Source organism: Plectropomus leopardus, chromosome 12 (assembly GCF_026936395.1).
Source record: "Plectropomus leopardus strain MGB_pleo_1.0 chromosome 12, ASM2693639v1, whole genome shotgun sequence".
NCBI lineage: Eukaryota > Metazoa > Chordata > Actinopteri > Perciformes > Serranidae > Plectropomus > Plectropomus leopardus.
Window position 1 is genome coordinate 24454096 of NC_142187.1, and position 12471 is coordinate 24466566.

At 37.8% G+C, this 12471-nt stretch overlaps 2 protein-coding genes across 2 annotated transcripts in view; both read right to left on the bottom strand.

Annotated features, from left to right (window-relative positions):
- Positions 1-850: 850 nt before the first annotated feature.
- Positions 851-7142, bottom strand: LOC121951337 (RING finger protein 11-like). Its single transcript, XM_042497617.2, has 3 exons — positions 6491-7142; positions 4586-4755; positions 851-3625 (listed from the first exon to the last, which is right to left on the bottom strand). Exons 1-3 carry the CDS (start codon positions 6611-6613, stop codon positions 3454-3456), a joined length of 465 nt encoding a protein of 154 aa, XP_042353551.1. The 5' UTR covers positions 6614-7142; the 3' UTR covers positions 851-3453.
- Positions 7143-10314: 3172 nt separating this feature from the next.
- The window catches only part of LOC121950863 (calcium voltage-gated channel subunit alpha1 Eb), a 75263-nt gene continuing 73106 nt past the window's right edge, over positions 10315-12471 (bottom strand). The window contains exon 48 of the mRNA XM_088085594.1: positions 10315-12118. Within this exon, the coding sequence (XP_087941720.1) occupies positions 11606-12118 (513 nt within the window). The 3' untranslated portion in view covers positions 10315-11605. The remainder of the gene's footprint in view (positions 12119-12471) is intronic.

Consider the following 12471-nt stretch of genomic DNA (forward strand, 5'->3'; position numbering starts at 1 on the left):
TCTTTCACTGGTTTATATCCTGGGGTGCTGGCCCAGTGCTCTAATCTCTCCAAATATATTTTTGGGGGTTAAAAAAACCTGAAGTAGATTTTGATGTTTTCTTAAAACAAAGAGGCATTTTACTTGCTATATCATAGATCAAGTCCTGCTTTTAGTGTGGTTCAAAAATGTTATAAATAATCCTAAATTCTTGAGATACTTGTAGAGATTTAATATGTTGCCACAAAAAAAAATCTTATTATGGCTGCATTCAGACAAGTGACCTTTCCATATCCTCCCTTATTGTGTCTCAATCTGATGCTTATCTTGTAACACTGTAAAGCTGATTAACTACGTCACTGCTTAATCTGCAGAAAGAAAGGAAGAAAGAAAGAACATGTTGCCTTTCATTATTCCTTTTTAGTGCTTTAAGCAAGATGCATGATTCATGTGTTTGGTTTAAATGGATCTTGTGTGAACACGTTCCGAAACAATTTACCTTCTGTTTTTTAATTACAATTCCTCTCCGATGTTTGTGCGTCATATATAAAACACTTAACACTCATTTTGACTCACGTTTGCTCCCAGCTGTTGCAAGCCGAGGAAACAAAGCATCAAACATTATTAATATGGCTCAAGCTCGCTTGCTACATCAGTCAAATGGAGAACGCTGATTATGTAGTCACGTTTTACACTCTGCTGCCAGATTTTAGGATTGCATTAATGAAAGGCTTAAAGGAATATTTTGCAATCATGCTTTCTGTAATCTCTCATTTCGGTAATCGTTGCGTGCATTTAGTCAGGTCTGCCTCAGTGATGCAAACAGATTTTTTTTTTTAATGGAGTTCTTGTTGTTAATTAAACAATACGATCTTTTTTCCTCTTTATTTCTTTTACACGACGGCATTTCAGCCTTCCATAAAGAAAGAAATAAAACAAGATTACGGGAAATATTAATTTTCTGAATAAACTTATGAGGAGAAACACAGCAAAGGAAAAGCTCAATGGAAAATCGATATCAGTTGTAACTAATCACACCATAAAAGAAGTCTCTCACACTCTGAAATTCATTTGGGACAGAGGTTTGCACAGTCAGGCTTAAACCAGTGTAAAAGTGATACTGTCCTAAATACACAGTGGATTTTACACAAATGTAACAAGAAACGTGAAGATAAAATATGTAACAGAAAAAAAATACAGCCACGCTTTCGCCAAACAATGCCACAAATAAAAGGAAATTGTTGTAACTACTGCTATAGTAAATGGATACAAAGCAACATTAAAGTGTAATTTAACAAAAAATGACATAAAATAAAGAAAATCACTTAATGTGGATTCAAAAGTTTCAAGTTCACCTCAAATTTAGCCTCTTTTCTTTCTTAGAGGAATAGTACGACATTTTGGGAAATGTGCTTCTTTGCTTTCATGCAGATTTAAACCTCTGTCACGTCTGTACGCAAAGTATGAAGCTAAATGACAGAGACAGTTAGCTTAGCTTAGCATAAAAACTGGAAGCAGGTCAACAGCGTATTAACCCATTGAAACCTAAGCAAATTGATTTGATTTCCTGTAAAATCTTGAGAAGCCAATAAGCAACTTGACATAATATGGCCCAAAAATTAGCAAGAAATTCGTAAAAAAAAAAAAAAAAAAAATAAATAAGCACAAGACTAAACAATAAACAAAAAATGACTCTGAAAAGTGCTAAAAAAAACAAACAAAAAAAACCCAACTTTAAATATATAATTAGAGTCACTGTGAATATAGTATTATATTTTTCCTAAATTTTTTTAATATCCCATTTTTGTGACCTTGGACCTTTTCTTGTAATTTATGGGACATTTCTCGCCAAACTGACGACTGCCTTTTCCCCATGTTTTCAAAAAAAAATTTTGTCGTGTTTCAAAGAGTTAAACAGTTTGAAAAAGGTGCCTGAAAGGAGCAGAATAAAACTGATGTTGATCCAGGTTTCGAAGGGTTAATTAACATATTATATCTAGTTTGTTTAAGCTGTACTGGAAATGTTTTGCCCCTTTTTTAAAGACACAAAACCGAAGCTCCATGCAGGGGGATTTTTATGAACATATTTTAAACAACACCCTAAAACACTGTATATTTGAAACTTTCCATTAATTTCAAAATATTTCCATGCCTGGAAAACAAGTTTCTCCAAACTTAAAAGTCTTTAAGCTAAGCTAAGCTCATCACCTCACAGAATCATTAGTATCTTACTCAATAAGGAGACAAGCACATTTCCCAAAATGTCAAACTTCTCCTTTAAACCGGAGCAAGCCTCTGTCCCTTCACTTATACAAAAAACACACACAAGAATCAAAAGTCGAGCAGAACAAAGCGGAGGCTCACACTACTGAATCACAGATTTCATGAAATACATCTTCAGGCTTACTTTGACGTGATAAGTGACTACTGACAGCTTTGAAAATACCCTTTCAGCTATTTAACTTTTGCATCTCAGGAAATAGAGGAATGACGTATTGATAGTGCAAGGTTATAAGGTACATATATTAATATATTGTTTAGATACTGTCCTATAAGTAAAGTGCAAATCTCTGGATCAGATGAGAAGTGTGTGCAAGCATTTCTAATTTTTGTCGGACTGATCCACCTGCCCATGCACATATGAGCCCTTTACATTGGCTGCCAGCTACTTTAACACACCCCTGGAGTAAAACATTCACGTACACATCATTTTCCCTTCAACTCAAAGCATTTTCTTAAAGTCTGGCCATTTGGAGAGCCGAAGATCAAGTAGCCTTTGTACTTAAAAACTTTGGGTGATTTTTGTTAAGCATGTGCATATTTGTTTTTGTTATCCTCACAAACTGGAGAGTGATTTCTTCTTTACAATCAAACACCAACAGTGTAAACTTCAGATGTGTATTCCCATACTTCCCATAAGTGTAGGGCCATCTTAACGTGAGCTCAGTCTGCAGAGTCATCCTGTTGCCACGGGAGACTTCAAACTGAATCCAACTGATTTCTAGCGACACCTCATAGCATTTTGGTCAATAATCTGTTAACCTAATTATCCATTTTACTGACAACTAACTGGGAATGAAGGTGAACTGGGATCAGTTGGGGAGAAACACCACTGAGACCGGCTCAAGTGGAAATGCACAGTCATCAAACAGCCCGAACAGCTCACACACACACACATACATGCTCACCGTCAGCATGACAAACACACAAACACAATCATGCAGGGTCGTCTGAAAACAGTTTTTTACCGACTTATGTGACTGATGTTTAAGACCAGCTTATTATTTAGACCTGGGGGCATGGAAGGCCAACACTAGGTGAGTAAATTTGGAATTTTTCAAAGTGCAAGAAAACAGCCAACACATGTTTTTAAGCTCCTCTCAGTCTATGAGAGGGCAGCTGTTGGGTTTGTGTGTGCGTTTGGGGCTAGAGGGGCCGTGTTTGAGCTAAGCTTGGGGGCGGAGGGGTGAAAAATCAGTTGGTCTCATATGTGGAGAGCAGGGCAGCATCCACTGGCTCCATGCAGGAGGGGCAGGTGAAGGATCTCATCAGCCAGTCGTCTATACAGTCCATGTGGTAGATGTGCATACATGGCAGGAACCGGATGGGGTCCCCGTAAACAAAGTCCAGCATACAGATCACGCATCTGAAAACAGATGAAATGAAGAGCTTAAAATCCTCCTCCAGGCATGTTTTACTCAAAAGAATTTGTTAAAGGAAACATCGGAGATTCAGCCATGCACGTCTGAGCCTCGGTCAGAGGCATTACAGGTATATGAACTTAAAATAATGCATAAATTAATGCAGTTTAGACACAAAAAATGATTTGTAAATAGTCAATTTGTCACTTAATTTGTTAAGTGACAAAGTTGTTTTTTTTTTGTTTTATATGATTTTATATCAGTGAAAATTATTGTATGCATACTGTTACGACGGCATTTTATAGACCGATGTTTCGACTGCAACAAAAAATCCTTTTGATCATCAGTGTTTTTGTTTAACCTGTAAAATGTCTTAAATAGTATAACATTTTTCAGGGCTTGAGGTGACTTCTTAAAATTACTTGTTTTGTTTGACCAACAGTCTAAAACCAAAAGATATTTCATTTTAAATGATACAAAACAGAAAAAAGCAGTAAATCCTAATATTAAGAACCTAAAACCAGCTAATGTGACTGTAAATTTAAGTCAAGTTTATTTATGTATCCCAAAATCAAAAATTTGCTTAAAAGGGCTTCAGATGTATAATATATGACTCACTAAATTCAGACTTTAGCAATTAAAAGATTATCACAATCATTATTGCTTATAGTTTCCTTCATTTGACTCTTTGATTGCCTCTATGATCTTTTCAGAACAATTAAAATAAAACAACAACAGCATCACCTGCATTATATGACCGTCACTCATGGCTTGTTTCACATTGACCCTATCATAGCATCTTTATTTGAGATGAAATAATTGGTCACATTTAAAAGTGTCGAAATGTGGATACTGAGGTCAGGAGATAATAACTAAAATAACTGTCTGAATTAGTTAATATCACTCAGCTCTATTGACCTCGAACCTCCCTCTGTGTTAACATCACAAAAATACAAAGCGCTCACTCTCGGATCTTCTTCTCGGAGCCGTCTTGCCCGCCATCATAAACACCCTTAGGGAGGTGCTGAATGAGGCCGATGCGCTGAGCTATGCGGATCTGCTCCTCCTCTGTCAGCTGGGTGGCCAGACGAGCCTGACTGGGCGTGGGATGGTACATGGGCATGTGAGCCTGCTCCTGGAAACAGACAAAAGATAAACGGAAATGAAACAACAACATTTATCCTCTTGTATCAACTGACTTTGCCTGTACATGGTCTGAATGGCGAAGCTCTGTGAATAAAGCAGCTGTCTGGTTTGGACATTCCTGACAAGCCAGTTAATTTGCTCTGCTGAGAAGACGATGAGCTACAACTTAACGTCCAGCCAGGAAGTGAACGTCTCCAGGACTCTGAGGTCGACGGGAAAGACTGGGGTTGACCCCTCCCACCCTGCACACAAACACTTAAAACCACTCTCCTCTGGCAGGAGGCTGCGGCCCATCAGGACCGAAACCTCACGCCACAAAAACAGTTTCTTCCCATCTGCAGCTGGGCTCATCAACAAGGCCTGGGACCCCCACTGACAGGGACACTGGACAATATTTTTGCACATTTCTGTATAAAACGACCACTTCTAAAAATGACACAGCTCTTTCATTTTTTTGATATATTGTACATTTTAATAGTATTTTTAAAAAATGTTATTTGTAATTTTCTTTGATTTTTTGACTCAAGGATTTGCAATCCTTGATTTTAATGTTTGTTTCCCTGCTTCTTAATATGTGTATGATATGCACCAATACTCCAAAGCAAATGTCTTTGATGTAAAAAAAAAAAAAAATAAGAGTACATGGCAATACACCAGAGTCTGATTCTGACTCTTGAACACATTTGTTGGGGTTCATGCACATTTTTCCTAAATACATTTCCATGACTTTTTCATTATTTTCATGCAAATTTTCACGACCACTTCTATAAGTGTTACTTCTTTTCTTATTGAGTTATATTTATTACTATTTAATATCTTTTTTAAAAATACATGTTACTTAAAAGATAATGACTTCAGGACAGGATTAGTACTGATAATTAAACGTAACTTAATGTTGTTTTCCAAAGATCTTCCAGGCCTGAAAATTATTATTTGCAAATTCCATGCCGGCACAAGCCCTGGTTTGTTTACTCAGGTGTTCTGACTCGAGGCAGACTTAGAAAAAGGTCACAGACATTAAACACGGGACACAAGTGTGTTTTTACAACATTCCTACTGCATACAGGGTCCTACAGCTTAAAGTAAATTAGATTTACGATTTAGATTTTATTGCCTCTCTGGAAGAAAATTAAGACCAATTTTCCAATAATGAATTTTTGTTACTGTACATTAAGACATGACATTTTGTGAAAACCTTAGATTATCTATACCAAGTGTTGAAAAAATTAATAAAATTTAGAGTAGAAAACATGGAAGATAACGGATATATTATAACGTAACAATCTATTTGGTTTACCAGCTGAAGTGGGAATATATGGCATTTTCTGGCTGGCTTTCTTGGTGGTTTTGTGTTTTTCACACTGAGATCACACCGCCTGGATTCCTGTCATGCCGAGTTTAAGAGGAAGAATTTGGGAAATTATGTAACCAAACGTATTTGTTACCATTTAATGAGATTTCACGTCAGAAATGTCCTAAAAATGTTTAAGACTTTGATTACTGATTGATTTTAAGATATTTTAATAACAATTAAGGCCTTATTTTTGGATTAATGAATTCAATGCCTTTTAAGACTTTTTTAGGGATCTGCGGGAACCCTGTGCATATGAATTAAGGGCTTTTTATTAAGATCATTCTTATAACCACCTGTCCTACGTGTAGCAGACACTTTGTTTTTCCAAAATGAATGACACCATGGAAGTTGAGTGTTATCAGTGTCTCACCTGGTACGGTGGGGGAGGCTCCAGGTCAGGGTCTGTCCCATCACCGAAACTCGCCCTGTCTGACTGGGAGTCATGAAGCAGAGAAATGTCGTCTGATGTCGGAGACTTGAGACAGTTGCCCATATCTCCGTGTCTCCGGTCCTGTCCTGGCCGACGCAGAAAATCAGACCTTTGTTGCTAAAGTTGCTCTCGGTGGCTAATGTTAGTTTTGTCAAATATCCCAGAGACCATTAACTTACAGCTCAACTACACTCCACTAAAGACACCATGTATATGCTTATAAAACTCCTACATGAACGTTAAATGTTAAAGTACATCAGTCTCTCCTCATCTTTACACGGACCTCCACCAGAAAAACAAAACAAAGAACTCCTGTGCTAACGTCAGCTAGCAGCTAGCCTGGCTAGCTACTTTTTCGCTAGCCAGCTGGACGACTTCCTTGATGAGTATCGCTCATTCCTTTCTAACAAGCACAATTTCTACAAAGTATCTGCGTCAGCAGCAGCTGTGGCTGTTAAGCTAAGTGGCCTAAGTGTTGGACTGTAGCGACATTTCCGCGTTTTAACTTCGTGAGTGACATTAAACAGTTTGCTTCCTTGCTAGCTCTTTCTTCAACCGGACGACATGTTATCAGTCCGTTGGATATGACGTCCGGGTGTGATTCTGCGCGCTGATTGGATGCTTGTCTGTACGTAGTACTACGACAAAGCCTAAGTCCCGCCCCTTTCAATGATAAACATAATAAATAAAACAAAATAATAAAAAATCTCTATATATCTATTAGTTAAATAACACTTCAATTTCGATTAAAAATTAGTTAAACAGCACTTTAATTTTGCTCAAAACGATAATCTCATAATTAGTGTATTGGTAAATTAATATTTGTAATAAAAATCATTCAAAATGATCCACACTGTTGTAATGTAAAAATGTGCAACATGTTACAAAAAATATTCACTAAACATATAGATTTTAATAAAACTTGGTTATCATGCAAATTCTGTATATCCAGGAGAGTTAAAGAAAACCCTGCATAGCATACATATACCCTGCTATTTTTTTATTTTTCTATTTTTATTTTTCAAGCATCTATTTATATAAAATGGGCCATTTTTTTTACTTTCCTTTTCTTTAGGTAGACTTTTATTGCAAAATATTGGTCAGATTTTCCACATTTTTACACAGTTCTAAGCAAAATTTGCATCTGTTGAAGGTGTAATCGACTGTTTTTATATCTAGACTACATCGTTAATGGTCTTCTGTGGCACAATAAATAAACACTTAAAATACAACTGCACCTGGAAGTTATCACATTATAGTATTTATAGTAGTATTTTATATAACATTTCAGTATATAGCATTTTATTATATGCAATATTAATATAACATATCATATACTTATTTCATTTAAACAATTCTCTATATTCTTAATTTTTTGTCGTTGTAGGCTAGTATTTGAATTGCACTCCCTTTAAAATCAGTTGTCCTTGACAATATTTGATTATATATAACATGTATCTGATCAGTCTTTTTAATGCTTACCTTATTAATATTGAAATGAGTTGAACTTTTTGAAAAACAAAAAACCTTTTTACTCTTTACTTGTAATATTATTGCAAAATGTTTTGTAAGTAAAAATTAAGTATTAAAGTATTTTCAATACAGGTCCCTGAAGACTGATCTTACTGTAAACATCATGAATGACTGCTGTTAATGTTTTATTCACAAATGTTTACTCCACTATTTCCCTCTGAGACTTAACAGTTTTTTCTAAAGTCTTGAAAATGACATTACAGGCCCTGTTCACCCACACAGGTGTTTTCACTGATTAGCGCTCTTTGTGGAGCTACACTGATCACTAACAATAAACGCAATGACAAAAATGCAAATTTTCAACAAAACAAATAGATAGAATATTATTATCAGGCTGAATTCAATTTAGCTGTCTCTGTTTCAGAGTCTCGTTGTTGTTGCATGTTGCCTCACTTTCACACCGTCCTGCTGAATCACTTGAAAAAGTGGATCCATCGTTAGTTATTAGTAACACCTGTGCGTTTCCTACTGTGAGAGGTCAAAAGCTCAGGTTGCACTCTCCCACTCAGATGCAGAGGTCCAATCAGGTGCAATAAGTGGAAGCACCTGTGTGGGTGAACCAGAGATGTGTAGGACCTTTAAAAAATGTGTCTACAGAATTAAATTTTTATAATAAAAATAAACTAAAATTTACACAATAAATGTATCCTTGTTTCTTGCTTGTTTCCTTTTTATTTGAGCTATGAAATTACCTTCATCTTCAATTTACCTTAAAATCTTCATGATAAATGTAATATGAAGATTTTAAGTTTTGCGACCCCCACCTCTAAAGTAACTTGCTTCACTACCCTTTGTATGCAACACTGAAGTCATACTATATAGTGTATAATATATACAGAAAACATGTGTGTCAGGTAACGAGAAAGATATATTGAGAAAATTTCTGCAACAAACTCCTCTTTGAAACAAGCATGTTTCAGGAGCCACAATAATAACAGAGGTACGGTCAGGGTTAGCAACTAATAAGTAAAGCAAGCAAAGACTTTTTAAATGCACAAACTGCCAGTTTGCCTACATAAACTGGTTTCTTTGTGAGTTGTTATTGCCAGAGGCTCCAAGGTCTTACTTACCAAGGTTGTTGATGCTTTCAAGGATTTATATTTACAGCTCAAATTACCGCCTCATGGGTGCATGCCTCTGAGAATCACTCAAGTTGCAGTTTACATCCGTGTGTGAAACAACAGATGCTTTGCACACATCGTCCCCCAGCAGCACAGAAGATCTATACAATCAGCAAAGAAGAATTAGTGTCACAAAGTCAGTATCCAACCAAATGTTTACATTTCTGAGATATGACACTGAGTGATGGACAGAAAATGTTTTTGCAGAGCATCATAAAGACGCAGTGGAGTTGACCTTTGACGTCTCGGAAAAAAAAAATTGTCACAACTTTATTATTTTATCCTATTGGCCGTTTGTGTTAAATTTCAAAATCAATTTTTTGTGAGGTCACAGCGACCTTGAAGCTCATGATAACCCAGGCCATGCTAACCTCTGAACAGCAGCATGTACTGAAGACCTTCATGAGCTACCACTGGACCGGATACCCCACCTCCCATGGATAACTTTTTGGTAATTTTTGGATCTTACAAAAGGCTACATGCCGATTTGTTGTTGAAGGTAGCTAACAGACAGGAGGAGACTATGTGCTCACAGACTTCTGTTAAACACAAATCAGCTGAATGGAAATGCCACTACGAAGTTGTTATAGCACATTTCAAAACACAAACACTGCATAAATGTAAAATTGACGAATAGGCAATACTGCGTACCATTTACCACGTGCGCGGTCATATTGCTGTGGCGTCAATGCAACCGACTCGGTCTACATGGATCTTGCCCGAGTTTCCGATTCAGAATCCCGACCTGAATGGCTGTTCCACTGCACTTTTTTGAGTCGGAGGTTGGTTTTTCCGAGTGGAACGCAGCATGAGGGGCGCACACGGTACCAGGTGAGCTAAAGGCAGCCCCGTGACCTTCGACCTCCAACTACCAAATTCTAATCAGTTCATCTATGACTCAAAGTGAACATCTGTGCCACATTTGAAAAAAAATCTCTCAAGCTGTTCTTTTAGTATTGCCTTCACATAATTAGATGGAAGCAAGTCCTCAGGGACTTTTGACCACCAAAATCTAATCAGTTCATAATCGAGTCCGAGCTGACAATCGTACCAAATTTGCAGTCAGCACAGAGGCATTTAAAATAAATAAAAAGACATCCAATAACAGTGGCAACTTGAGGACACCTTTATTTGTATATACAGCTATTGTACACATAAAAACCCACAAAGTATTTGCATTCCAGGAACTTATGATACAAATCTCCATGTTTTTGGTTAAGTGAGTTTCACATAATGGGCCCTCTTCAGGCAAATAAAACAAAAACACAAACCTTAAAATGAACATTTCCAAAGATTCCTTTACCTTTAAAGCTCATCAGCTGATACTGTTTACTGTTATTTTTTTCTCTCTAAATGTTACAAACAGCATAATTTCTCTGTACATTATTAGTAAGTAATAGAGCGATGTTACTTTGTGAAGCAAATGCGTCATGGGGTGTCTACAGTGTTTCTACAGTCATCGTCTGCAATGGTTCATATGATATTCACAAGGAAGAAAAAGGTGGAAAAAAGATGAATGATCACTTTTTCAGTTCAGTTCATGGTTAAATTACAACCCAACAATCCTCAAAATCATGAATTAAACATAATTGTTGGGAAAGTCTCATTTAAAGGGTTTAGACTGGTAAAAATAGAAGTAACACAGACTCCTCTGAAGGATAATTTTAAAGGTTTGTTGGAGGCATGATGTAACAATAACGCAGGGTGAAATAACAAATAAGCATCTCTTCTATGTTATTCTATAACTGTATTCATATCTCACAACTTATTAATACCAAAAAAAGTAAAATGACGGGGGAACTCAGGCAGTTTTTTTCCCCTGCACATTCATTCACACTATAAAAAAATCCAGCATTATTGAGTGTTACTTATTAGTATCCACATTGTCTGGTAAAGTATCAGATCGCCTCTTCGTCATGGCTTATTTGTATTGATCTGGTCTAATAAATGGCGATGGTGTGATGATCACAATGTATTTACAAAACAATTAATTTATAAGAAAATGTAGTTACATATTCACACACCCCACAGATAAATACTGTAAAGAGCAACACTGAATCATTTAGAAACATCTTCAGAAATGAAAATACCTACTGATACAAATTATGTAATTTTGATCCGTTTGTTGATTTTCTGCATCCCGAAACTATTTGAGATGTATTATTATTTTCTGTCATCAAGTACAAGTCAGGAAATAGACCTTATTTATTGTCAGTGTTCTGTGTGAATTGGCAACTACAGTTTCAGGAAGTTCTTTTTGTTTTGGGTTCACATTTGATCAAACATCCAGCGGGCTCGTGGCCTCGAAGCACTGATGCAAAAAGAGTCACATTAACCCCCGCTCTGCCCACTACAGAGTCGTCTAACACCTCTCTGGGATTCCCCCTCCTCCCGCCTGTCCCTAGCACCTGTCGTCCTCCTCTGTGTCGCTGAGAGGATCACAGCCCGCAGCAGAGGTCGTCTGTGCCAGGCGCTTCCGAAAGTGTCCGTTGGGGACCTGCCAGCCAGTCCGCAAGCGCGGACGGGCCGTGCTGATGGTGTTTGAGCGTCCCAGGCTGCAGGCCACGGCCGCCTCAAAGGTCAACGTCTCCATGGGGCCGGACGGGTCTGGGCTGTGGTCGCCCTCTTGGGAGGCCAGGAACGGCTCGGAGGGGTAGCGTCGAGGTGGGGACGGGTGTCTGCCCGCCTCGCTCCGCCTCTCGCCTGTGCCACCCTCTTGGGTCTCCCAGTTGGGTTTGCCCCGCCTCATGGTCTCTGGGCTGCCTTGCTCATCCTCATCCTCGCCGACGGAGGGGTGTAGAGGGGAGTAGGAGATGTGAGGGCGAGAGCGGGTTGGGGTCTGTGACATGGGACGTCGGCCGCTCGGGGTGCTGGACTCTGAGGTGGAGGGCACCGGGCTGTCCGAGCTGTTGCCCTGGAGACAAGAACAAAGACAAAAAGGAACAAACGGTGACTTTATGAACTGTCTTCCTTCTACCTGTAGTCGTATTTATCAATCAAGATCGTTTTAGTGTGAGTTGCCGAGTGTTGGAGATAATAGCCGAAAAGATGTCTGCCATCTCTCAAATATAATGAAACCAGGTAGCACTTGGCTTGTCTTTCAAAATATACAACACTATATTATACTATACTATATATATATATATATATATAACCTGAATTGGTTTGCTTTCTGTCCATAACATGAGGAAAAAGGCAATGACCACCTTGGTAGAGAATTATCCAAAAATAGGGGAACATGTCTGAAAACTATATTTATAATCATAA

Bases quoted from the DNA above. Each gene is read 5' to 3' on its own strand.
- LOC121951337 (XM_042497617.2), bottom strand. From the start codon at position 6,613: ATGGGCAACTGTCTCAAGTCTCCGACATCAGACGACATTTCTCTGCTT. The intron at 4,756-6,490 runs GTGAGACACTGA...GTCTGTTTCCAG, and splicing joins AGCCTCCCCCACCGTACCAG to GAGCAGGCTCACATGCCCAT. The intron at 3,626-4,585 runs GTGAGCGCTTTG...ATCTGTTTTCAG, and splicing joins TCCGAGAAGAAGATCCGAGA to ATGCGTGATCTGTATGCTGG.